General features: G+C 48.2%; 1 protein-coding gene and 1 long non-coding RNA gene across 2 annotated transcripts; both read right to left on the bottom strand.

Moving 5' to 3' along the window:
• On the bottom strand, positions 1–26263 carry EPDR1 (ependymin related 1). Its single transcript, XM_072791608.1, has 3 exons — positions 25750–26263; positions 2491–2699; positions 1–1451 (listed from the first exon to the last, which is right to left on the bottom strand). Exons 1-3 carry the CDS (start codon positions 26235–26237, stop codon positions 1252–1254), a joined length of 897 nt encoding a protein of 298 aa, XP_072647709.1. The 5' UTR covers positions 26238–26263; the 3' UTR covers positions 1–1251.
• Positions 19090–24804, bottom strand: LOC140613121 (uncharacterized). The gene is made up of 3 exons (XR_012014254.1): positions 23127–24804; positions 21518–21626; positions 19090–21200 (listed from the first exon to the last, which is right to left on the bottom strand). It is a non-coding gene; the product is annotated as an uncharacterized lncRNA (long non-coding RNA).
• Positions 26264–26542: the final 279 nt, after the last annotated feature.

Below are 26542 nucleotides of genomic sequence, written 5' to 3'. Positions count from 1 at the left end.
TGCAATTAAACTTGTTTATTGAAATAAACCAGGAGTAATACAGACTGTTTTCAGCGTCATAGCCAGATGAAACACAGTAGGAGAAGAACCCAAAATAATACATTTTATTCCCAAGAGGTCAGCAAACCCAACCCTTGAATAGATGAGGAATCCAGTGACCAGACAGGCTGGCATTCTCCACTCTACACATGCTTAGGGCACTGACCATGTGCCAGGCACTTACTTGGTGCTGGGCAGAGAAAAAGTACAGAAGTACAGAACGTGGTGACCCGTATCAAGGAGCTCACAGCCAGGCTGGTGGGCGATGCTGCCCAGGAAGCAGGCGAGAAGCTACAGGGCGCACCCAACCCGGCCGGCACCAGCTCTCTGAAGGTCAAGCGTGAGCTGACCCGGGAAGGATGAGCAGAAGTGGCGCAAAGAGGCTGCGGAAACAGGGCCCCCGCGAGGAACCCCACGAGGGCAAGCAGAGTGCATGTAGTTACTGGGAGGAGTTCAAGTACAAAGGCATTGCAGGCCCGGATTCTGAAGACATCAGTCCCCTGACCCCCAGTTCAACGCTGTTTTTAGAACACTAGCTGTCTTTCGAGGTCTCCTGACAAATATAGGATGATTCAGCACATCCATCAATACTCTTGCGTAGACAAAAGGAAGCACACGTGGCCCACGCTTACCCAGATACACACGTGAGGATTTTCAAACCCTCTTGTGTAATTGCTTTGTGTCAGAGCCTTTCATCTCCTCCCCAGATTTTTATCAATCGGGTCATGCCACAAAGCTGGAAGGGGTTTTTAAGGAATCGCTTGGTCAGGGGTCAAGGGAGCAGGAAGCAGGGCAGGGGAGCGGCCGCCACCCTGATGCAGGCAAGATAGAGGCCACTGTCTGCAGAGAACTCAAAAATTTATCATAAAACGGGAGCAAAATCGTCCTGCATTTTATTATCACTACGTGGCAGCAATGCAGCAATTCTCGGCAACTCAGGTAATGAAACCCTCCACCCTGCCCCCCCCAGCTCACGTGTGCCCCCGCTCCCAGATCCACCTGCCAGCGCAGACAGCGCATCCCCGGGTCTGCCGTCTCTTCCAGTCGCATTCCCACCGCTGTCCATCCCCTTCGTCAACATCGCTTGAGAAGCCAGGATCATATATACAAAGAACCCCGGATCACGGTTTATCTTCCTCCCATCACGATCCTTCTCTCGAGCCAAGGTGGTCACTTCTCGAAAGCCCGAACCCCGTGGGGGCGCCCACGGGCCTACTGCCAGGAGCAGTTCTCGCTCATCGGCTCCGGCTGGGCCGTCTGGCAGGTGCTGGGCGGGGTGAACACGGAGGGGTCTTTAATGCCCAGCTGGATGTCGAAGAACCGCGTGGACAGCAGCACACTGTAATTTCTGGTGAAGGTTTCCTGGACGGGGTAACAATCCTTGACTGTGTAAATGCCAATCCAGGTTTCGTCTGCAAGAGGAAGGGAAGTTGACTTTTTAACATAGAAGGTGGGCAAAATACCTGTATTTTTATCCTGGGGGTAAAATATACATAAAATTCACCCTTTTCACTATTTTAAAGTATGTTTCAGGGGCACCTGGGTGGCTCGGTGCTCGAGCGTCTGCCTTCGGACCAGGGCACGATTCCGGAGTGCCGGGATCGAGGCCCGCATCGGGCTCCCTGCATGGAGCCTGCTTCTCCCTCTGCCTGCGTCTCTGCCTCTCTCTGTGTGTCTCTCATGAATAAATAAATAAAATCTTTAAAAATAAAAAATAAAGTAAGGTTCAGTAGCATTAAGTACGTTCACGTTGTTCTGAAACCATCGCCACGATCTGTCTCCAGAACTTGGTCATCTTCCTCAGTGGAAATTCCGTGCCCTCTGACACGAACTCCCCATTCCCCTGCCTGCCCCTCCCAAGCCCCCATCCACTTTCTGTCTCTATGAACGGGACTACGCTAGGGACCTCAGATAAGTGGAATTACAGAGTATTTGTCCTTTAGTGACTGGCTTATTTCACTCAGCATAACATCCTCAAGGTTCATCCAATATTATCCATGGCTGAATACTATTCCATTGTTTGTTTACACCACATTTTGGGTATTCATTTACCAGCTGATGAACGCTTGGGTTGTTTCTACCATCTAGCTGTTATTATTAGTGCTGTTATGAACATGGGTGCACAAATATCTTTTTGAATCCTTGCTCTAAATTCTCTTGGATATACACCTGTACGCAGAACTGCTAGGTCCCATATGATAATTCTATGCTAACTTTGGGGTAACAGTTTTTACATGGGTTTGCACTATTTCCCACATTCAAATATGATGCTTAGATCCTGGAGCTAAACAACTAGCCGAGTACACGTGGGGACTTCCAAGTAGGTGCGGGGGATGCCAAACAATCTAATTAAGCTTATGCATTGCCCTAACTACCTTCCTTGATGGACTTAAACTCTTTTCCCATCATGCTTCCTGAGATGTAGCACTTGGCTATCTTATGAAGCCTTACATGATCTAGCTGACTTTCTGTCAGACCATTCTTGGACCGTGATCTGCTCCTGGGGCCCCCCTATGGAGTACTGGTCCTCAAACGTGGAATTCTGAGGAATGTCTAGAGGGTCCCAGGGATCCGTCAGGGTGATCTTGGAGCACTGCTTGGTGGCTTGTTCAATCTGAAACATCACTCCATCCTCATAGAGCAAAATATATTCAAATAATCTGAAAGACAAATATAAAGAGAGTGGATCAGGACTTCAAGTTACAACCATCGTGTCTTTTATCAGCATACAGCCCAAAGGCCTTCGATATAAATTACTCTTAGAATGGAACAAGCTGGAAAAAATAGTTTTGCTTGCTAGGCAATCATTTACTTATTTATGAGCACTAGCCACACTGAGGACCTAAACACGAAATAATTAAAAATTCAGAGTTCAAAATTGAATATTGAATAATTGAGTACCTACTATATGCCAGATCCTGTGCTTTGGCTACAAACATGAGGAAGACACGGCCCTGGGTCAATGGCTGGTGTGTGACCTTTCAGCCACAGGGACCTAGGAGGATTTGCCCTTTGGCTTGGTTGAGCTCTCCTTGCAGCACTAAATCACAAATTATTGGGGTACACTGAATGGAGCACATCGAGAAACTGCTGAGTTCAGACCACACACCTGTGCCCCGCAGCTATATGAGAATGAGGGCCCCCCTCCCATTAACTGGAGGAGGCTGAGATGAGCAAACAAAAGTGAGGGGACCCCAGAGCGACTGGTTTCCCATGTAGTTTGTCCACATGCTCTTGGCCTTGTGTCTCCTGAGTACACCCCATGTGTAGAGCAAGCCAAAGGTATTCCCAGGCTGGGCGGGGAGTCTGCAGACACCCCCCGCCCATGATGCTGAACACTGAGTTGTCCCCAGTCCTGTGTGGATCTCAAAGCTAAGCAATCTTGGGTGAACAAGTTGGACTTCTGTGTGTTTGACTGTCAGTCCAAACTTCAGGTCACTGCGGCTGGCCCAGCAGAGTAAGGCTGCGACCCTGACCTCACACAGTGAAATTCGCAAGACCTGGGGTGGGTGCTTTTCTTGAGCAAACTAAGATAGCCAGCAGGTGAGACTCACTGCACCCCACATCCTCCACTTGCCTCCAGGGCAAATGTCTGCCATTCCAGGTTGAAGCTTAAAAGGACTTTTCTTCAGACAAATCTTCAGGGACACCTGGGTGGCTCAGTGGCAGAGCATCTGCTTTGGGCTCAGGGTGTGATCCTGGGGTCTGGGGACGGAGTCCTGCATCAGGCTCCCCACGGGAAGCCTGCTTCTCCCTCTGCAGGTGTCTCTGCCTCTTTCTGTGTATGTGTCTCTCATGAATAAATAAATAACATCTTTTTTAAAAAAAGAAAAGAAAAACTTATAAATGATCACTGCCTACATGGTCATAATAACACCACCACTAGGGTTACAAGCCAGTGTGGAAACATAAACATGACCTCATTTTATACCTTTAGATAGATCTATCCTGCTTCATTCTAGGAAATAAAAATGGCTTATGAGGGTAAAACTCTCTCCTTTCAGAAGTGGGAGCAATTGCAGGAAGAAAAGGAAGAGTTCGTTTGCTGCGATAGTGCTCACAGGAGAGTGGAGCCACCTCTTCTACTGTGAGCCCTCTGCAGGAGCCGGGGTTGGCCTGTCCCCGCGGCCTTTGCCCAGTGCAGTCCCTGGCACATCACGTAGGAGTACAGACACACTCCTATCGACTTCAGAGGGCTGTCCATTCATCCATCAATACGGGACTCTGTACATTAATCCAGTTCCCTGATCCTTTCAGTGACAGCAGGTCCCACAACATCTGCACTGTGTGCCCTCGGGGGTGGCTCTCTTCTCGACTCTCCTCACCATCAGCACTGGCCGCCTGCAGCCTCCCAAGTCCCAAGTGTCTGGCCTAGATGGGCATTTGTCATTCTTGCAGAACCTCCAGCAGTGTGCTTCTCCAACCGCAGGAGATATGCACCATGGGCGGGGGCGGAGGGGGGCTTCCTTCCCGAGAACAGCCCTCAGCCCCCCGAATCCATGGGTCACAGCAGTGGGAGCCGGGCAGCCATCCTGGCCATCCAGGAGCGGGCCACCCTCGCAGGCCTTACTGGACCCGAGGTGGACATGCGACCCAGGGCGACACAATCAGATTGATTCTGTCCCACGAGCATGTGGAGTTGCCACCCGGGGACCTCGAGGCAGTCTCCTCACGGGTCTGGACGTGTCCTGTGCACACCCACAGGCTGTGGGAGGCTGTTTGCAACATGCGACCTGAGCACGAGGAAGAACGTGCTGGGAAGCCAACAGCAGGCATTTGCGGGATGCACTTCCTTTCCGAGGCCCGGTGTCCACAGATCCCCCTGCAGAGCCACGAGGTTGCCTTCCTTGTAATGAAGTTTCCTCTCCCGCCTGGAACATTTTGCGTGACTCATCATCACCAGGACTGGTCTCTAACACAGCCGAGGCCGCCGCCGCCCCGCCCGGAGCCCGGAGGCCAGCTGCCAGCACAGCTGTCCTGGCAGAGACACGCAGGCCCAGGGATCCACGGCGGGGGGGGGGGGGGGGGGGGGGGGGGGGGCGGCCACCAGCGGGGCACAGGGAGGGCCACCTGGCTGCTGCCCTGAGGCCGCCTCTGCCCGCACCCAGAGGGACAGTCTCATCAAGACGAGAATGCTGGCCTTGCAAGCGTCCTCACCAAACGTCACCCTTTACTCCTGCTGGGTGGCCGGAGCACAGGTGTTCGCTGCAGCCTTCTCTGTACTTGCCTGTTTTCACGATATTTCACTCTTGAACACGAGGCCATAACCTGAAACTGGGCTTATGGTGACAGGGCCTCGGGTGCAAGAGAAAACAGTAACCTGACGGGAAACCAAAGATGACCGGATGATTGTTTGCTTTCCTCAAACTCCCGAATGGATCTAAAGGCGAGGACAGAGGGCTCGACTCGAAGTTTCGGAAAAGCAGCTTTCGGGCCGCTGCTGCGGCTGCATATACCCCGGGCCTGGCTGCGAGCGTCAGTCACAGCGAGGACGAAGGTCCTCCATGGCCAAGGGGACACAGGCTGGAGCCCGACGGAGCCCCGAGGTGGAAGCGCAGAGCTCAGCCAGGGTTGAAATGAATCATCTGCCTGCGATGCGGCGGGAAGGGCCGCGACGCCTCTGACAGAAACCCGATCCGGCAGCAAGATCAAGGCCTGGCGCTGCAGCCGAGGAAGCTGGGAGGACAGGAGCCACTAATCACACCCCGGGGAGCAAGGTGAGGTGCTGGGCCGGGCCTGGAGGGCAACGCAGCGGGGCAGGCCGCGGTCAGCAGGAGCCTGCGAACCCCCGGCCCCAAGCGGGTCAGCAGGCTGAGCTTCCCGCCGTGCTGCCTGCAGAAGCCCTGTCGGGCCCTCGGGCCCCCTCCCCGTGGGACCAAGGGTCCCGGTTGCTTTTGACAAAATTCTCAGGCTGCCCTGACCATATCCGTGGTTTCCCGAAAATCCAATTTCCTTAAAATTCAGGCTCTACCAAAACACTGAAAACCTGCAGAAGTTTTATATCCTCTGGGCTATGTAAAATCAATTCATGCTCAAAGTAAAAAAAAAAAAAAAAAAAAAAAAAAAAAATCCAAACAGTACAGAAATGGAAAATGAAGTAAAAATTGCCCAGAAACTCAAACATATAGAAATAACAGCTCTGTGCATCTGTGCCTAAACACATTTTGATCTTTTTGTTTAAATTTCTTTCAATTGTGGTAAAGTACACATAACACAAGCTTTATCATCTTAACCATGTTTAAATATATAGTTCAAAAGTGCTAAGTGCATTTGTATTGTTGTGCAACCAATCTCCAGAATTCTTTTCATTTTGCAAAACTGAAACTATAGGCCCATTAACTGACTCCTCATTTCTGCCCCCCCCTCCCCCCAGCTCCTGGCACGCAGCATTCTACTTTCTATCCCTATGAACTTGACGGCTCCAGGTACCTCATCGAAGTGGAATCATAGAGTAGTTGTCCTCTTGGGGTTTTTTGTTTTTTGTTTTTTTAAGATTGTATTTATTTATTCATGAGAGACAGAGAGAGAGAGGCAGAGACACAGGCAGAGGGAGAAGCAGGCTCCATGCAGGGAGCCCAAGGCAGGACTCGATCCCGGGACCCTGGGATCATGCCCTGAGCCAAAGGCAGGCGCCCAACCACTGAGCCGCCCACGTGTCCCAGTAGTTGTCCTTTCATGACCAGCTTATCTCACTCAGCATGACGTCCTCCAGGTTCTTCCGTGCTGCAGCACACGTCAGAATTCCCTGCCTTTGTAAGGCTAATATTCCACTGAATGTATAGAGCACATTCTGCTTATCCGTTCATCTGTGTAGAGACCCTGGGTTGTTTTACCTTCTGGCTATTATGGATAACACTGTTATGCAACATGTTGTGCAAATACCCTACTGATTTGTCATTATGTGTACTGGACACATTCATAAAAACGAGTAAATATGATGTTTTTTACCCTATGTTTTACTTTTTCAAGATTTTGTTTGTTTATTTGAGGGAGAGACAAAACATAGGCATGGGGAAAGGCCAGAGGCAGAGGAAGAAGCAGACTCCCTGCTGAGCAGGGCTTCCCAACTCAGGGCTCAATTCCAGGAGCCTGGGATCATGACCTGAGACAAAGGCAGACACTTAACCAACTAAGCCACCCCGATGCCCTAACCTATGTTTTAAATTCAACAATTTGTCTGTGATTTCCTTCCAGGTCAAAAAATACAGATTTATAAAATCAGTTTTTCCTAATTTACAATGAAATGTTTTTAAAATGCAGAAGAGTTGAATGATCACCTCTGTATCTACCACTTAGATTCAATAATTGTGACATTTTGCTATGTTTGCTTTATCTATATTCTATATTTACTAAAAACAAGGACTTTCTGCCTCCCTCTGCCACTACCATTATCACACCTAGGATATTAAAATTCGCTCCCTAATGCCAGCTAATATCTGGTCCATGTTCAATTGTTCCCCAAAAATGTATTTTAAAGTTTTTTTTTTATATATATAACCAGAATCCAATCAGATTTCAAGCATTACAGTGGGTTGTTATGTCTCTTCTGTTTTAAAAATCTGGAACACTACTCCTACTGTTTTTAATTTTTATCATGGCCTTGACTCCTCGAAGACTCCAGGTCTGCATAAATTCCCCGTTCTAGAGTTTTGTCAGTTTCCTCATTTAAATCTGTTCTTCTAGCTCCTGTCATTCCTCCAAATTAGACCTGAATTCTAAAGGCTTGACATGATTTGATTAAAGACTTTTGGAAAGAAATTCATAAAGGCATGGTGCATCACAGCAGAAGACAGACGATGTCCCGTCCCACTATTAATGCTACTAACTTTGATCACCAGGTTATATGGTTCCTCCACATGTCTCCATCATGAAGGCGTTTCCTTTACAGTTAGCAGGCAATTGGTCAGGAATACTTAGTGATGCTGGGAAGAACCTGTTAGTAACTATCACCTAATGGTTCTGGGTAAAACCATTTCCTGAATCAATTATTTCACTGGAGATTGGGATAATAGTGCCAGTGGTATAACAAATGACATACATCTACTTGTCTATCAGTCATCACCCTCAGCTCAAGAATTTTTATATATTCAGTATATGACAACTAAAGTCATTACTCCATTTATGCACAGATTGTCCCATGTTCCATCAGTGGGAGCTCCGTACTGCTGGTATTTGTGGCTTTGACATGGCCCTGTTAGTGTTTGAGATATGAGATATATATACACATCATATATCATATATACATCATATATCATATATATACATACATCATATATGCACCTTGTGTGTGTAAAGATACACACATACATGCATACACACACACCATGTTTTCCTTCAGTGGCTACTTAGATTATTTTCACAATTTGTTAATATTAACAAAGCTGAATATAAATTGAAGATAAACCCTTTTGCCTTTCTGTGTTTACAACGCTATGAAAAGTTTATGAACTGGAATTGTTGGATCAAAGGAAATTCCCCTTTTACATTTTACAAGATACTACTCTTTCCCAAAGGGAACACTAGGATATTATTTTTTAGAGAGAGGAGGAAGGGAGGGGTGAAGGGAGAAGGAGAGAGAATCTCAAGTCGACAGCCCGCTGAGTGCAGAGCCCAACACGGGGCTCAATTCCATGACCCTGAGATCATGACCTGAATCAAAATCAAGAGTCAGATGCCTAACTGACTGAGCCACCCAGGTGCCCCAGAAACAAAAGAATTTTTAACTGGATGTAGAGCTTCATTCATTTCCTTCCTTTAGAATGGTACTAAACGTTTACCCAACTACAGTAAGGCAGGAGAAAATCTTTCTGTCTAGTTTTCCTACTTTAGGATAAAGCTTACAGACAGCATCAACAGCACTGTAAAAAGGCTCAGGTCAAGAAATCGAGGTTCCCAGTCTAGGAGTGGTGAGCTGTGTGACCATAACTTTAATCTCCTATTTCTCATATGTAAAAAGAGACCAAAATTTTGAAGCTCAAAGCATTATTATGAAGATGATTTGAGACAGCAGATACATAATTGTTATACAAATGCAGGGATTGTGGCTTTGTAGGAAGCCTGCCAGTGCTTACGTTTACCATCACCAGTTAACATTTGACGAGGAAGCTGCTGGTTTCACCTGTGCACATAAGACTTGCTCTGCTGTGTGATGAAGAAGGGCTAGTGCATCCAGGCAGGATGGGAGGATGAAGGAGAGAACAGTCTGAGTGCTACGGTGGACCCTTCTCTAGCAGACCCGGAGCATCTCACCCTTTGTCTCTGGCCTGCCTCTCAATACAGTGGCTAAGAAAGTATTCTCATCTACTCACTTCCTCAGTGTCACTTGGAGCTAGGGGTATAGTTGGTTCTGGCCTTGGAGATCTAAAAGGAAGTCTGTTGGATGAAGAGACACCCCCCACTTCCCGCCAGAGATTTCTCTTCTCTCCAAAAGGCAGAGTCCCTGTCCTGCTCTACGTTCCTTCATTTCCTGTCTTTGGACAAAGGGTGGGAAGTGAGGATAGCCACCTTGGAGCCATGGAGCAACACGTCAGCATGCCGTCTTGCAACTGTGAGCTAACTTTCTCTGAGAATGGCAGAGTAGATGGATGGAGAACCAGGAGCCTTGGAGATATTGTTGAGACAGACCTAGGAACATGCATCACCAGAATTTGGAAGCAAACTACACACAGCCTTATAGTTTTAAGCCTCCATTAGTCAGATTTCCTGACACGTACAGTTGAAAGCACCCTAGATAAAATAAGTAAAATCCACTGCTCTATACTTACGATCTATCAAATGCTTTTAAATGGTTCTCTGAGAGCCTTTTGTTCCAGAGTGAGCAGGGCCCACGGATTTGGCTAATGCCTGAACCCACAAGAGAGCCTGGCTAGGCGCAGAGAAACTTGAACAGCTACTGCCTGGATAGCCAAGAGGCAACTGTTTTTCTGTCTTGAATCAGAGTAGTCAAGGGGAGGAAAAAAGAAAAAAGAAAAAAGAAAAAAGAAAAAAGAAAAAAAACAGTCTAAGGCAGAGGTAACAGACTGGCAAATTCAGTTGGCTGACACTTTATTAGCTTTTTGTTTTGTTTTGTTTTAACAGATGTGAAAATATGAGGCTCGGAGCATACCTAAGTAGCAAATAATGGACTCAAGGTCTGATCTCCTACCAGACTTGTTCTAAGTCACTAACACTGTTGTTCTTCCCCTCCTTCCACAGGGGTAAGATAACTGCTAGGCCATCCAAGATATCTTAAATTGCAGAAAAGGGAGTGGGCAAATATTATATTGTGATTACAAAAGGCCTTTGGCTTTTATGGGAGAAACTGAACAACCTTTGGATTTGTCTAATATGCAATATAATAGATTAGTAATGCATGCCAGCCCTCTGACTCTTAGCAGGAAGAATTGAGCGGCAGCCACTTGCCATTCTGGCGTATACCAAGATTGAGTTACACCCTACAGTAATTATGAGACATAAAAGGAGAACACTATTTCAAAATTGTTGGGTCAGACACAAACTCATTGTGTAGGCTGATACCAACCACATATAACAAAAGGGAAATTAAGCTGCTTGAGAATGCAGCCCTAGGAAAAGTGAAATCGAAGAATAATTATGTGTGCAATTTAAGGAGCTGTAAGGTGATGAGCCTCCAACCACTTGGATTCCAGTTCAAAAGAAGAAAAGGCTGCTCAAGAAACTGAAGAGATTTCTTTTTTTCCAAAAATGTTTCGGGATGACTACTGGCAACGTGTAGCCATATACTCTTTCATCTGATGGAAGATAATAAAACAAATGTCTCATGAGCAATAGTTCAGGCTGTCTCTTTCTCACCATTAGAAGGAAGAGCCTCATTAGTGCCAGGATACCCGCGTTGCCATGGTACACAGTGGTTTCGAGAACTACACATCAGGGGGTATTAAGGAGGTTGGAAGGTTGGGACGCCTGGGTGGCTCAGTAGTTGAGCATCTGCCTTTGGCTCAGGGTGTGATCCTGGAGTCCTGGGATTGAGTCCTGCATCGGGCTCCCTGCATGGAGCCTGCTTCTCCCTCTGCCTGTGTCTCTGCCTCTCTCTGTGTCTCTAATGAATAGATAAATAAAATCTTAAAAAAAAAAAAAAAAAAAGGAGGTTGGAAGGTACAAGGGGAGTCAGGTTCACACGGCCAATACTGCACTTCTCAGGAGAAACATCAGTTGCCACCGTGTGTAAATATAAACACAGACACCCTTGCAGCTAACCGTTAACGACTCTACAAGGTAAATCTTATTTTTTACTTTCACTGGGATTCGGCATCATACTGAATTTAAGAAACAAAGAATAATGAGTGACCACAGAGAAAGCTCTCTCGTGAAAAATATGATCATCAAAGTAGAAGATGCAGTGGAGGTGGTACAGGATGCTGTGGCTCTTAGAAACAAACCAACCAACCCAAAACAGAAGAAGTGAATTAAAAGGTATGATTCCAGAACCTGAGGGGGGAAAAAAAGTAGAAAGTAACAAAAGGGCTAACGGGAAGATAAGAAATCTGGGGGAGCAGAGGTAAGAGAACCCAGACATGTAAGCAGAGAGATATTCAACAAGGAACAAAGAGAGAAGACAGGGCATCAAGCCTCCAGAAACAGCCGATGACATCTCCGTAAAGCCAGATGTAACCTGGAGATGTTAATAATGTTCCAGGATGCAGAAACAACCTGCAAAAACTAGGGTAGAAAGACATTTATTAAAACTAACCCGAAATTAGTTTGGTCTCAGACTTCTCTTCTAGAGCTCTAAGTGCCATGAGCACCAAACACTAGTATTACCCAGTGACTTGTGTACACCTCAAAATTAGCTTTATGCAAAACAGCAACGGGTGGATGTTCTCCGGCATTCACAATCTCTGGAAGTTTCCTGCTGCACAGTACCCTCTCTGAAGAAAATCGATTGTTCCAGCTGGCTGAAACATAAATCAAAATATTCAGATAGAAAAGCAAATCAGCACTAGAGATCCTGCAGTGAATAATGAAAGGAGTAAAATAATTTATGTATCTTTTTGCGGCAACACTACTTAGAAGTTGGTTGCAAACGCTCACACAATAAAAAATTCCTCTGTGTTGAACAAGTGAAGAAGTTGACCTCAGGGAGGCTCAGCGTGGTGAAAGAAGGAGCACTAGAACCATCCGAACACTTGAAATTCTTTTCAACCTACCAAGTGGGACCTAAATGAATACTTGTCCTTTGCAGAAGAAGTCGTGTTGCGGTGACAGAAAAGTGGATCCCCAAGCTTCATCCCCTTACTCCTTAGGATAATTGACACATCATGAGGGAGGCTCTCATGAGGGGTCCCAAGGGCAAGCCACTCAATACCTGGAGCTGGTGGGGGGCGGGGGGTACTGTCCAAAATAGAGTGTGCGACAAAGGGGACAGTGAGAGCTTTCGATTCAGAGCGAGAGAGGACTCCCACAACCAGAGGAAACACATAAACCACATCAGAACCCAGCACTTGACATGACAATTAGGTATTAGGTACATATTAAATCTGAAATAAATTCTCTTCCCAGCCCCTCTGCTCCCCAGAAGGCAAGCTGGTAAAATTCTCCACTGCCCTGTTCCTTCTGGAATAAGAGCTCCATCCTCTTGTGCTTTCCCTACATTTGCTGCCGCTGCCTCCTCGCTTCTCCCAGGGCCCTCTGCCAAGAGTGGTCCCTGGGATTCCTAAGGAGTCAAGAGGTACAGCTCCCTCTTGACTTCAATCAACTCAGATAGCTCCATGGTGGCCCCTGGGCATCTTCCTCAGAGGCATGTCTGCCTTTCCCAACTTGACATCATGGGTCATCAGCTTCTTGATGACACATTCTGGGAAGGAAAACTTATAGTTCTAGAGAACAGAAGATGTACCTCAGTAAGGGACTTGGTGAGTATGTGGGGTGGGGGGGGCACAGGGCAGGGGGTGGTGCTTCAGAAGCTCTGGAATCAGTGCAGATGATCCGGCTCACCACAGTCCTCCTTACAAGTATTTTCAAGCAACCTCAGAAGGCCTTGCATTCATCATGGCTGAAGCTGGATGCCACACCAACTAGTCTGGTGGTTTGTGGTGCCTCATACATTCCTCCTAAGCTATAGCTCAGGATACGATAATATGATAATGCTATGTCAGCCCAAGAACTGATGTGCCCCTTGGCCCTGGGCCACCATCTTCCCATCTGACCGCATCTTCCTTGGTGATTCCTGAGATGTTTCTCCGGGTGCTACGATCTGAGGGTCTGTGTCCCTCCCCCAACCCTATCAAATTCATATGTTGAAAACTTAACGCCCAAGGTGATGGCGTTACAAGTGAGGTCTTTGGGAGGTGATTAGGTCATGAGGGTGGAGCCTTCATGAATCAGATTCGTGCCCTGATACAAGAGGCCCCAGACAGCTAGCTGGCCCCTTCTCCCATGTGAAGATACAAAGAGAAGTCTATGACCAGAAGAGGGCCCTTACACAACCATGCTGGCACCCTGATGTCAGACTTCCAGCTTCCAGAACTGAACAGTGAACTTCTGTCGCTTATCAGCTACCCAGTCTCTGGTATTTGTTACAACAGACTCAAAAGACTAAGACATTGGGGGAGCTCCGAGGGGTTACTTTGGTGTGCCTTTTAGGGCAGGCTGACAGCTCCCACTCGTTGGCACAACTCACACTCTGGAACTTTCCCAGTCAATCTAACTTTAGCCACAAGAAAAGCAGCCTTCCATAAGGAGCATCACAGCCTTTTCATCCAGGGGCAACTGCCTTCTGTTTAGGTGCCATCTGTCCATGAGTTCTCCATTCTTGGGAGGATCTGAGGGCCATGGAGGCACCCTGCTGGGGGTCTGATTCTTTACACAGGCACTGCTTCTCAAGGAAACCATTGGTACTTGGGAAACTTGCAATGCCCATATTGGGAGATAGTCTCTAAAATTGGGACTGAGGATCCAGAGAAACATTGAAGATAGTGTTTGATGAGGAAAGAGCGGGGGAGTAGCATGGGGATGAAAGGAACCTGGGGGATCCATTTCTGGAGGTCGTGGTATGCCTTCTTAGGGGGGGCTCCACTACAAGCCTGCCTAAAAACTTTTCAAAATTCAGGTAGGCAGTGCCATGTGATGTCAGCAATTGTTCTTGACAAAGCAGATACACGGTGTAGAATATAAATGCTTAATAAACCATAAAACCATACCTTAAAGCCACGAGTTGATTGTTAAAAATATAATCATGCAGAAAAAGAAAATTGAGAAGAAAAAAAGGATGTATGTAGATAAAGTGAAGGAGTTTCAGAGTTCAGAGATCACATACAAACTGATGATGATGATAATATAATCTTGATGAAATGGGAGCTTTTCTAGGAAAATATAAATAATCAAAACTAACACAGAATGAAGCAGAAAGTTAAGTTGATCAATAACCAGAGGGAAAAAAAAAATTCTTACAATGTTACTTCTTCAAAAGGAGTTAGGTCCAAATAGCTTCAGGAATTAATTTTCTTCCAACCTCAAGGCTGGAGAAAGCTTGCCAATTCTTTTATAATTTCACAAAACTTTTTCTACTTTAAAATATAGAAAGCAGAAAAATAAAAACTAAAGGATAAGCTCCATTGCAGCTATTGATTAAAAACAAATCTTAAAAATAAAATGTCAGTGAGCCAAACCAGACTATCAAAAGATATCATAATAAATTAGAATTTATTTTAAGAGTGCAAAGTGGTTAAACATAAAGCAATCCATTAATATAAATCACTAGGTTGCTGAAGTTTAATATCCATCCTCATTAGAAGAAATTTTTTCCAAAAATATTCACTGAACATGATGGAGTATCTTTGCTAAACCAACAGCCCATAGGGGCCTTCCCTGTGGAGTATTAAAGACAGTGACAACAGAGTGAGAATCACTAGGGGGTGTGAGATCACTGGAGGCGTGTCATTTTGCCCTTCCATTTTCTTTATCATATTAGAAATCACCAAAAATAAATTAAAAAAAAAAGAAATCACCAAAAATAATCAGACTCCATATCGCATGACGGGGGCAGCAGGAACAATCACATTCTGCAGGCTGAAATGTCTGTCAGTTGGAGAAACCTTCCCAAAGGGCAAAGCTGTCACACCTTAAGAATGTGCAAATCCTTTTTCTATCACTTTCTTATCTAGGCATGTATACAAGATATATTTAAAAAGTGGTACACATCTAATAGCACACAAATCCAAGGTGATGTATGTAGGAGTCTAGACTCATGGGAAATAGAAGAGAAAGAAACAGGACTATCCCAGAACAAGGCACCGCTCACAAAAGCTAGGTTCTACCCATTGGCTAGATTACCACACAGTCCCTAGAAATGGTTTTGCTAATGGCTACTTAGTAGCCTGAGAAAGGTGCACAATATTTTGTTCAGAAAAAAAAAAATGCAGAGCAGTTTTCCATTTTAATTTTAAAATTACATACACAGGGGGCACCTGGGTAGTTCAGTGATTGAGTGTCTGCCTTTGGCTCAGGTCGTGATCCTGGGGTCCCGGGATCGAGTCCCGCATCCCCCATCGAGTCCCTGTAGGGAGCCTGCTTCTCCTTCTGTCTATGTCTCTGCCTCCCCCTTTGTGTCTCTCATGAATAAGTAAATAAATAAAATCTTTTTTAAAAATTAAATTAAATTACATACACTAGTACGGGAAAAAGAAATCCAGAAGCACATACTTCAGGATTCTTAGTCCCATACAGCAGGATGATGAGAGATCCTGACCCTAAGTTGCTTTTCTGTGTCATTCAGATTTTCCACCATGAACAGGGACAATGCTAGTAGTCCAAAAGCCATGAAAATGGAATTTATTCACTCAACACGCATTTACTGAGTCATACTATGTACCAAGCTCTTCTAGGTGCTGGGGTTTTGGTGATAAATCAAACTGATAATATTCCTTCCCTCAAGGAGGAGAGACAGACAATCAACACCAGAAAAATTAACCGACCAGACAATGTCACCCAGGGATCATGTCCTAAGGAAAACAGACTGAGGTGTGATGGGGAGTGGCTGGTGGGGAGTCACAGGAGGTCCCTCTAAGGAGACAATGAGCTGAGACATGAATGAGGAGAAGCCATTTGAAGATGGCTTTGACTTTGAAGATGATAGAAGTGGGCTATTGAGTGTGGATGAGCTTGCACAGTGTATTGTTAAGAGGGGAAAAAACCCAACGTGAACCAGTATGAGCTTCAGTATGCATGCTGGGAATCTCAGGACCACCTAGGATGGGGCGCCTGGGTGGTGCAGAGGTTGAATGCCTGACTCTTGGTTTCAGCTCAGGTCGTAATCTCAGGGTTGTGGGATCAAGCCCTGCATCAGACTCTGCACTCAGCAGGGAGTCTGCTTGTCCCTCTCCCTGCCCCTCAGCCCCTCCCCACCTCTCTCTCTCTCTCTCTCTCTCTTTCTCTCTCAAATAAATAAGTCTTTCAAAAAAATAATCTTGGCTATTCAGAAGACATTAAGAGTAACCAATATGGTTGAGCAATTATGAATAATTTTTACTTTCTTTCTCTTTGCACACCTGTATTTTGGGATCCTTCTACAATGAATAAGATGTCACCATTATTACTCATTTCCTTATTCAATTATTCAAAAAATAAATCTAATTCGTGTTGCTGGAGGTAACAGCAACAACCAGATAAAAATTCCTAATGGTGGAGTCTTGCTTTGGGCAAGGGAAAGCAGAGGAGATGAGGGAACGGGTTTAAAAAGCACTAAATAGTACGTCAGATAGTGGTAAGTATGTTGAACACGTAAGGCGGTGAGGTGGGATGTATGAGAATGTTGGGAGGAGAGACAGCCTAATTTGGGAGGAGGCCATGCAGCTTTTTAGGGAAAAAGTGTTCTGTGCACAGGAAACAAAAACCCAAGTGCCAGCAATGGGGGAAGCTTGCTGAGCCGGAGGCTGGAGGGAGCTGGAAGCAAGGGGCCTCTGCGTGATCGGAGACAAGATATGGAGGGGGTGGGCAGCAGATCCTAAGGGATCCTAGGGTGGCCAGGCCCTTGTAAGGACCCTCCCTCTGACAGACAGAAAGGCACTGGAGGGTTTTAAGCGGATGAGCGATGTGACACAGTATTTCTAGCAAATCATTCAAGCTGCTACGTTGACAACAGACAAAAGTGGGCAGGGATAGAAGGAGGACGACCCGTTAGGAGGCCCATGCAAAAAGCCCTGGCAAGAATGATGAGGGATTGAGCCTCCAAGATGACAGTGAACGTGTGGTCGGACTCTGAGTCTCTATCAAAATTGGAGTTGACAGGATTCGCTTAGGGACTACCTGTGGCAAGTGGGAGAACTCAAGGATGACTCTAAGAGCTGATCCTGAGCAACTGGAGCTGCTATTAGCTGAACCTGCGTGATGAATAATATTTGTTGGTTTGCAGGGGAGGCATTAGTTTGGGGTAAGCGGAGTCTGAGAGGACAACCAGAGATCCAAAGGAAGAGCTCAACTCAGCGTTTGGACATAGGAGTGCAGAGTCCTCCATGCACAGATGCCATCTAGAGACATGACTGAGCTGAGGGCACCAGGACAGGGGTGTAGACAGAACAGTAAAGGGGTGGCAAGCCAAGCCCCGGGACATTCTACCATTAGCAGCATGAGGAGGAGGAGGAAGGGCAAAGGGAGCTGAGAAGGAAGGGAAATGAGGTGGAAGGAGGGACACCAGAAGAATGTGGTGTCCCAAAGACCCCATGAAGACACCAAGATGGGGGAAACGAGCCCCACAGAACAAGGAGATAGAGGGTCATTGGGTCAGGAACGTGGAGCGCACTGCTCTTGAGCAGAGTCCGCTCAGCAGAGCTGTGACGCTCAACGTTTGATTGGAGGGGGTTCGAGGGAGCATGAGGGTCAGAAACTGGACTGAGCTTGAGATTTGCTTTAAATAGAAGGGAAGAATGGCATTCCGGCTGGTGGGATCAAGAGAGGAATTTTTTTCTTTGAAGATGGGTAAAATAAAAGAAATTATGAAGGGGAAAATAGAAGATTTTTACTGGAATTGGGGAAATATAACACTATCGCATTTATTCCAGGAAAAACAAACCACTAATTGGTGGAATATTTTCAGATCTTTGGGCTCCCTGCCCCTGACCGCCATCTTCGAGGACAGAATCAGGAAGAAAGAGCTCGAGGTTGACAGAGAGGAGTAAAGATGTTTTCAGAGCAGTTTGGCGACCACCTCTGGCTTTTAGTTATGAGTTAGTCTTACACCCCAGCAGTCCTGATACTCCGTGGCCTTGTCTTCCTTGGCACTGATGCTCCTCACTGCCTGCTTCTCCTCGGCATCCCAGCATCAACGCTCTGAAGTCCAGGGTCAACAGACCCACCGAATTAAGACTCAAAGCAAACTTTACAGGCTTCCAAGAAAATCTCTTTCTTGAAGAAAAACTCAATTTTGCAAATCAGCATGTTCATTTTTGAGGATCAAAAGGCCCCAAGCAGCCAGACTTCCTGAGCTAATAATAAAAGAAAATGCTGGCTCGAGCCATCAGAGAGATCAAGAGGGAGTCAAGGCAAAAAGAGTCATTCTCCTGAAATTCTGAAAGTTGTGATTTCTTAAAATGGAAGCCCAATCCACACAAAACAGGGTTGTGATTTACTTAATTTCTGGAGGGGCACTTGGGTGGCTCAGTCACTTAAGCATCTACCTTTTGCTCAGGTCATGAACTTGGGATCCTGGGATCAAGCCCCACTCCCCCCGACCCCACCCCCAGTGGGCTCCCTGCTCAACAGGGAATCTGCTTCTCCCTCTCCCTCTGCCCTCCCCTGCCCCCGCTCATGCTCTGTCTCTTTCTCTCTCAAATAAGTAAATAAAATCTTTAAAAATCAATCTATGGGTCAATTTGTTGAGCAATTCATACTAATTTACCTCCCCCGGCCACATACATGCAGTCTGAGGATTTACAATGATATAACCCTGAGAAATCCAAAAGAAGACAAATACACACACAGAAAAACAGAAGCTCATCTTCCCTTTCCTCTCGTTCAACAGTGTAATCTAAAATCCCGCAGTAGGGCCAAGCAAGGTAGGCATCTGCATGGCCTGGCCTAGGGTGTGGAGCCGAAGTCGGGTGAGGGGGCCCACTCATGTAGGGAGGGGGCATCACAGCAGTGCACAATTGGTTACCTGCTGCAACTGAATAACGAGAGCTAATTTTCTCAGAGAAGGGAACTACAAAAATGAACCATGAGGTAGAGGAATGGAATTGGAGGTTCTGGTTTAAATATATATATTGATTAGAACTGGAAGCTTAGCAATGTACATACACATAAATTTGTATGTATATGTTATGAGTAAGTGACCATGTGTCTTCAAACCTATATCATACCCTTGCTTTGTCCATTGAAAGGGTCTGGGAGCAACGCCACCTACTAGCTATGAGCACAACTAGAGCAGAGATCTTAGCTTCTAAATATTCTCCAGTAAAAGGAACCAGAGCTTCTAGTTGAGAATGGCTCATTCCAACACTCTAGCAGAGAAAGTACAGATGATTTTGGAACATTTTATTGAGGCAAAAAGCAAAGAAGTGCTCAAAGAATAAGAGATACATGTTTAAAGAACATAAAGCCAACATAAAGAGGTTCCCACTGGCCAGATCTGGGATAATATGAACATCAAAACAATGAGAAAAAATGCAATCCAGTGAGAATCCTTGAGTCCTTGCTGATATAAATAAGTGAATAAGTTCAGTTTTGTGAAAAATGGGATGTGTACGTGGTTTTAAAATATCTCCCTACAGAGGTGCCTGGGTGGCTCCGTCAGTTGAGCATCCGACTCTGTATATTGGCTCAGGTCATGATCTCAGGGTCATGAGATTAAGCCCTGTGTCCAGCTCCGCCCTGGGCGTGGAACCTGCTTAAGATTCTCTCTCCCCCTCTCCCTCTGCTGCTCCTCTCTCTCTCTCCCTCTTTTTTTCTCTAAGGAAAAAAGAAACAAAAAAACAAAAAACAAAACCTCCCTACAAAATACTTATTGATTACAAAGTTAAAAAGTGTCACCTCACACTGGAGAAACTTGCAGCCTGCCATCCCTCGATCAGGGGATCGGCGTGAACATCACAATGCAGTAAGAACAACAGACTATGTCGTGGTATTCCTACCACAGGTGAAAAACTAGAAGCTCATCACAATGAGACATGAAACAAACCCAAATCAAGGAAGATTCCACTAAATAAGTGCATTGTAATCTTCAAAAGTATCAAAATGCAAGAAAGACTGAGGGAATGTTCCAGCCAGGAAAAAAAAAACAAAAAACAAAAAACCCTCTGGAAAAGACCGGACACCAAAATGCAATGCTTGAATATAAACTGGGTCCTTTTGCTCTAAAGAACATAAATGAACAAGTGGCAGAACTTGAATGAGACCCACATTTCAGATGGTAGAAATGAATCCTGTTCATTTCCCAATTTTTATGGCCACACTGCAGTCACGCCGGAGCATAGCCCTGTTGCAGGAAATGCACGCAGACGTCTCCGGGGTTGTGGGGCTATCAAGTTGGCAACTCTCTCAAATGATCTGGTGGGGGGGGGGGGTGGCCGTGTACTTAACTGTCTGCAAGGGTGAGATAGTCTCAAAGTAAAATAAAATGCTGTGTTTGGAGGGGAAAATGGCCTTATCCTGTTGTTCAAACACAACGATTGTTGAAGTTACCTAATGTGATAACAGCCCTTGGAATTAATCTTCCACGGCAGACACATTGGGAGAGCATGTGTAAGCAGTGCTGTTCATGCCCTGGAACACTCAGAGCCGCCACACGGGGGGGAGCCTTCTGAGCCTGCAGCCAAAGCACGTAAGGGGGGACCCCTCTTTTCTCTCCCCATGAGCACAAGTGTAGGTGAAAAGAAGAAGGAAGAGAAAGCATTTTGATTTCTATCAACACGAAGACACACACTGAGAAAAAAAATGCAGAAATCCATATTACGTTCATTATATCACAGGAGAAACAGGAATCGGTCTGATATAATAAAAGCACAGTTAGTGCTTCCTTGGCATCATTTCATCTTTAAGGAAGAAGACCTATCCTAAATGCTAGTGTCATTAAAATTAAATTCAAAGATGAAAAACTGATATCCTGAGAAGTGAGGATCTTGCCGTGGCGAAGCCAGGACTAGAAGCCATGTCTGACGTCCCATGACTCTCTCAGTGGATGTCCGTGCTCTCTCCACTACACCCGGTGGCCTTCTCTAAAAATACAGAAGAGAAATGATATTCTGTTCTCCAAGAAATAGAATGCCCAAGGAAAACAGAGACAGACATGAACCGATCAGAATTTGAATGAGAATCCACTTGCCACGCCATTGAAGACCTATTTTCTCTTTTTACCTTCTACCTCCCAAAGATCCCCAAGCATGTGGGGTTGGTAGTTGAGCAGTCTTCTAAGATATCATCCCTAACGTCCCCAGGCATATTCTCCTGATGCCTCTCTGCTCACTCTGGGTCATTAGAGCCATTAATTCCAACCCCCGAGCCACCGTTTTGTAAGTGGGAGCAGTGAGCTTACCGGTGGCCTAACCAAGTTCATTCGGCATCGCCTCTCCCACAAAGTTCAACATGTTCGCGGAAACATGAAAATAATCTTCTCGCTTTTCCTCGGTCTTCCAAATGTAATACTTGTGAGTTTGGTCAAAGAGTCAGGAAAGATAGTTGGAACCAGAAAACAAAATAGTATCAATTACTAATATTCCCCATTCTCTGCTAAGGCTGTCTTATCTGAAGCTTGTAAAGTTGTTTAATCTTTTCCATCATCTCAGGGAAAAGAGAGCCTGGAAAGTCCTAGTCATTCCACAGTAACTATCAGTGGGATTTTCCATAACAATCTGGATGCAAAATAAAAATCGTAAGAAGTTGATCCAATTCTAAAACTTACTTCTCAACTTACTAATAAATATGAAGAGACAACCCATCCATATTTTCTTCAAATAACATCTGGTTTCTTGGCCAGACCGTTAATACCTGAAAAAGCTTCTGAGTCTGTGCCAGCAAATCTACATTTAAAGAGCTTAAAAATGCACTTATGCGCTAAACATTCTTTTCTACCTCTGACTTAGGGCCAGAGAGATGGGACTAGAGGCAGAACCTTGCCAGGAAACCGGGAAGGAGGGGAATAAAACTGCCTTCGAAAATCTGAGCTGTGAAATCAACACTTGATGGGTCAGGACAAAGAAATGAGAAATCACCACATGGGGACAAAAAACCGTCTAGGCCAGCAAAATTTGGCCGTGACCCTGCTAAAGACCTAATGCACACATATAAAGACCATAGTAATTGATCATGGATTCCTCGATGAAGAAGGGTTGCTAAGAGCCAGAACAGGACTCACAGCGCCTCCAGGCAGAGTGGAGGGACTCTGGACCAGCAGGGCTGGGGGAGCACAGATGGGGAGCACAGAACCAGTGACAAGGCATCTGTCTGGGGAAAATGAGCGCATCGCTGTCTCTCAGCCCCATTCCCCTGGGCTGGCCTGTCTTACGATGGAAAGCTCAGCACTGAGCATGCAGCCTGGCCTCGAGCAAGCAAGCATTAGAGTCAGTGATTTTGCTCCAACTCTTTGCTCACAACCTCCTGATTATAATTTGGCTCCCCACGTGGTTCTGCCGACAGGGAGAGAATGATCTAGGCTTGTGGACCTGAGAATCCGGGCCTCCGTGCCAGCCACGGCGCCCACTGAAACAGGCTTGCTCGCGGCTGAGCCTGCTGCCCCGCAGGCAGCTCCGGGGGGAAGGGCCCTCGAGTGCCCTGCTGGACCACGTTTCTGGGACCACAGGCTGGCAGCGAGGCTCGGGGCCGTGGGAAATGCGCCAGGATGGTGACCATGGTGGTGGCCACGGTGGCCACGGTGGCCACGGCAGCTGGGTACTGAGCACGTTCTCGGTGTCAGACACGCACCCCGTGCTGTCCGCACTCAGACTCCGCCGGTCCCCACCACAATCCAGTACATGAGATGCTATTATATACTCGTTTTGTAAACAGGGAAACTGAGGCTCAGAAAGCTGTAGCCCTTTTCCCAAAGGCCCACGCTAGGATTCTGCGCTCAGACCCAGATTTGTCCAACTCTAACAGGTGATCTCTTACATTGCGAAGACCTGACCTCTGGGGGGATCGACCCTTACCTTCTGCCTGGCTACGCTCCTCTGCTTCGGCAGGGCACTCTGGGCCATCCCAGCCCATGTGCTGCACGATTGTTCAATATGCCACGACTGCGCCAGCCTTCACGTGACGGCACATAAACGTTAGCAATGTGTCATCGACCGGGAGTGCACGAAGCCAGGACACCCGGGTGGCTCAGTGGGTGAGTGTCTGCCTTTGGCTCAGGGGGTGATCCCGGGGTCCCCACAGGGACCCTGCTTTTCCTTCGGCCTCTCTCTGTGTGTGTCTCTCATGAATAAATAAATAAAATCTTAAAAAAAAAATAAGTGGGGAGGACACCTTGGTGGCTCAGCGATTGAGCATCTGCCTTTGGCTCAGGAGGTGATCCCAGGGTCCTGGGATCGAGTCCTGCATCCGGCTCCCCTCAGGGAGCCTGCTTCTCCCTCTGCCTGCATCTCTGCCTTTCTCTCTGTGTTTCTCATGAATAAATAAATAAAATCTTTAAAAATAAATATATAAAAATAAATACATACCTACATAAAAAAGAAGTACACAAAGCCAACCCTACCTCAGTGAACAGTGTCACCATCTCTATCATGCCATCAGAAGCCAAAAATGAGGGCCTTGACTCCCCTTGACTCTTCCCTCCTCTCACCTCCACTGTCAATAAACCTCTTCAACACGTCCCTTCCAGGTCCGCTTCTCACCATCACCATAGCCACTCCCCACCCTTCCCCTAGACCTTGCACAAGTGTCCCAGATCACGTGTTCCCTTCCCCTCTTGCTCTCCTTTTTTCGCAACCGTGCACCCACTGCCTGTTCCACAGCCCAATCATGACCTTCCAACTGCAGGGAAATCCTTCAACAGATGCCAACCTTTGCACGTACATCCTCTGTGCTGTAGCCCTAACAGTGGCTGGTCTGCAGTGCTTGGAATACACCCCGCCCTGTCTGCTCCAGGATGTCCTGAAACAGACCTGCACCCCCCCCCCCAGCAGCCGGCTTCCTCCCCTGGTCACTGGTGTAAGGCTTTGGGTCTCCCCCATGTTTCAGCTCCTCCAGGAAGCCTGGGTTACCTGCCCATCTGAAGTGCTCGTCACACTCAGCACACCCTTCATCTTACTGGGTGAGAATTCTCCTTCCTGTGACTCCACCCACAGACCCCTACCTCCCTGAGGCCCAGGACCCACTCTATTTATACAAAGCTCCTGCAATGAAAAAAATGCGTGATGAATGAATGCATGACAGCATGGTAATAGCACAGGTGTCAAATACCACCTGGCTTCCTCACGTCCAGGCTGTGTGGCCTGGAAAAGAGTGCTGAATCTCCCCGGACCTCAGATTCCCTGTCTCTAACAGAGATCCTAAAATGTCCCCTGTCACACTGTTGTGAGGCTTCCCTGTAATATGCAGAAAGTCCTCAGCACTAGGCCCAGGGTATCCTAAATCCTCAAACACGGGTTGTTGTTTGCTATTGTTACTATGTCCTTTGAGGCCCGGGAGATCCTCCCAGGCCCCGACGATGACTTGGCTGCTCCAGCTCCTGCTCCTCCGCCCTGGAGGTTTACCTTTCCAAACGCATTAGCGTCCATCCTCTAATACACTGCCCTGAAAGGTTCTGTCCCTCCAACACTTTCTTCAAGACGCCTAACACTTCAACAAAAGCTTTAGGTGCCATGACATGGAGATCTGCCCCTGATCTTACACTCACCCGAGCTTAAACCCTGGACATCACGGGGCACCTCCTCATCGCCCAAATGCCACACAGAGAGGCCAGCATAACCCCCAGAGGAGCACACGCAGGACTTTCCGCAGGAAAGCCAGTGGAATTGACAGGTGGTGACCCCAAAATAGAAATCAGGCCTCAGAAAGAGGACTCCCCTGGTCACAGCAGCTGTGGAAAGGTCAATTATGGGACAAGAGCTCGTGAAAACCGGCGGAGCTCCCCGACGCCTAAGGGAGGGCGTATAGAGGAGAGGGTAATTTTTTTGATCACAGTATGTCCAGCTTGCTTGGAAAGTTTTAAGGGAGTAAACCGCAATTTCAACGGTTGTAACGGCGAGAGGGGTTTGTGAGCCGTATTCTCCGTGGCTCCCCACACCTTTTGCGGTGCGGTCCTATTCTTTTAACTCGCACCAGGAATTCTTAAAATATATCGGTTCTGCGTGCCTCGGTCGCGACGGCTCCTGACCCCAGGGGCCCCGGGGGCGCGCCCGGGCTGCGGGGCTCCAGGAGCGGGGCCCAGGCCGCAGCCCCGAGCCGGCGGACCCCGCGGACCCGGGTGCGATCCCGCCGCCTCCCCGCCCTGCCGCCCCCAGCGCCCCGGCCGCGCCCCGCCCCCACCCCGGCCCCGACCCGGTTCCGACCCCGCGGGCCCCGCCACCCTCCCCGCCACGTCCCGCCTCCCACACGGGGAGGCGCCGCCAGCGGCCCCGCCACCTCCGCCCCCCCCGGACCTCGGGACCCCGCGACCTCGTGCTCCCCCCGTGACCTCGCCCCCCCCCCGCGACCTCGGCCCCCCGCGACCTGGGGCTCCCCCCCGTGACCTCGCCCCCCCCCGCCGCGACCTCGGCCCCCCGCGACCTGGGGCTCCCCCCCGTGACCTCGCCCCCCCCCCGCGACCTCGGCCCCCCGCGGCCCGCGCACCTCTTGCAGGGGATCAGCGCCTTCCGCTCGTCCAGCACCCGCACGCGCCGGTTGAGGCCGTCGTAGGAGAGCAGGGCGCGGCTGTTGCGGCCGCTGCTCTGCCGGAACACAACCTGGCGGCCCTCCCACTGCTGCGGCGCCCGGCACGGCCGCGGGGTCCCCGGGGCGCCGAGGCCGCCCAGCGCGCACACCCAGAGGCCGGCCAGCAGCCAGAGCCGAGCGCGCCCCGCCATCGCCGCGCAGCGCCCGCCGCCCCCCGGGCCCCGCGACCCGGCCGAGCGCGGTGACCCGCGGTGACCCTCCCCCCCCACCCGGGCCGCGGTCGCCACGGCGGTTGGGCCCCGCGCGCGCGAGGTGCGGGAGCCTCGGCCCGGGAGGGCGCGGCCACCGGCGGGAGCTGCCGCTGCAGGGCCGCTGCCCGCTGCGCCTCGGTTTCGCTTGCTCTCTGCTGCCAACAGGAAATGCAGTGGCAGTGGTGCCACTAGCATCCTGAAGGGCACCGCGTCTTCAAGGGGGCGGGGTGGGGAGCAGGGTGGTGAGAAGGAACGGGACTGACCGAGGTGTGCGGCAGGTCACCACCTTCCAGGAGACAGTCGGGTTCAGGTCGGGAAGGCAACGCTCCCGCTTGCTGGGCCCCGCAGAGCTGGCCCCCTTGCCAACACTGACACCTTCTTCCCCCAGAGTAGAACGGAAAGGGTCTTGGTCATCCACCATGGCCATGTCCAAGCCCCTGCTCTTCCAACAGAGCCCGGAGGACCAGAGGATTAGCCCTTTTGTCCTTGGGCGGAGGACC

The sequence above is a fragment of the Canis lupus genome, chromosome 21 (genome assembly GCF_048164855.1).
Source record: "Canis lupus baileyi chromosome 21, mCanLup2.hap1, whole genome shotgun sequence".
NCBI classification, from domain to species: Eukaryota; Metazoa; Chordata; class Mammalia; order Carnivora; family Canidae; genus Canis; species Canis lupus.
The sequence above is the reverse complement of the archived record's forward strand: the minus strand, read 5'-3'. Positions and strand labels throughout refer to the sequence as shown.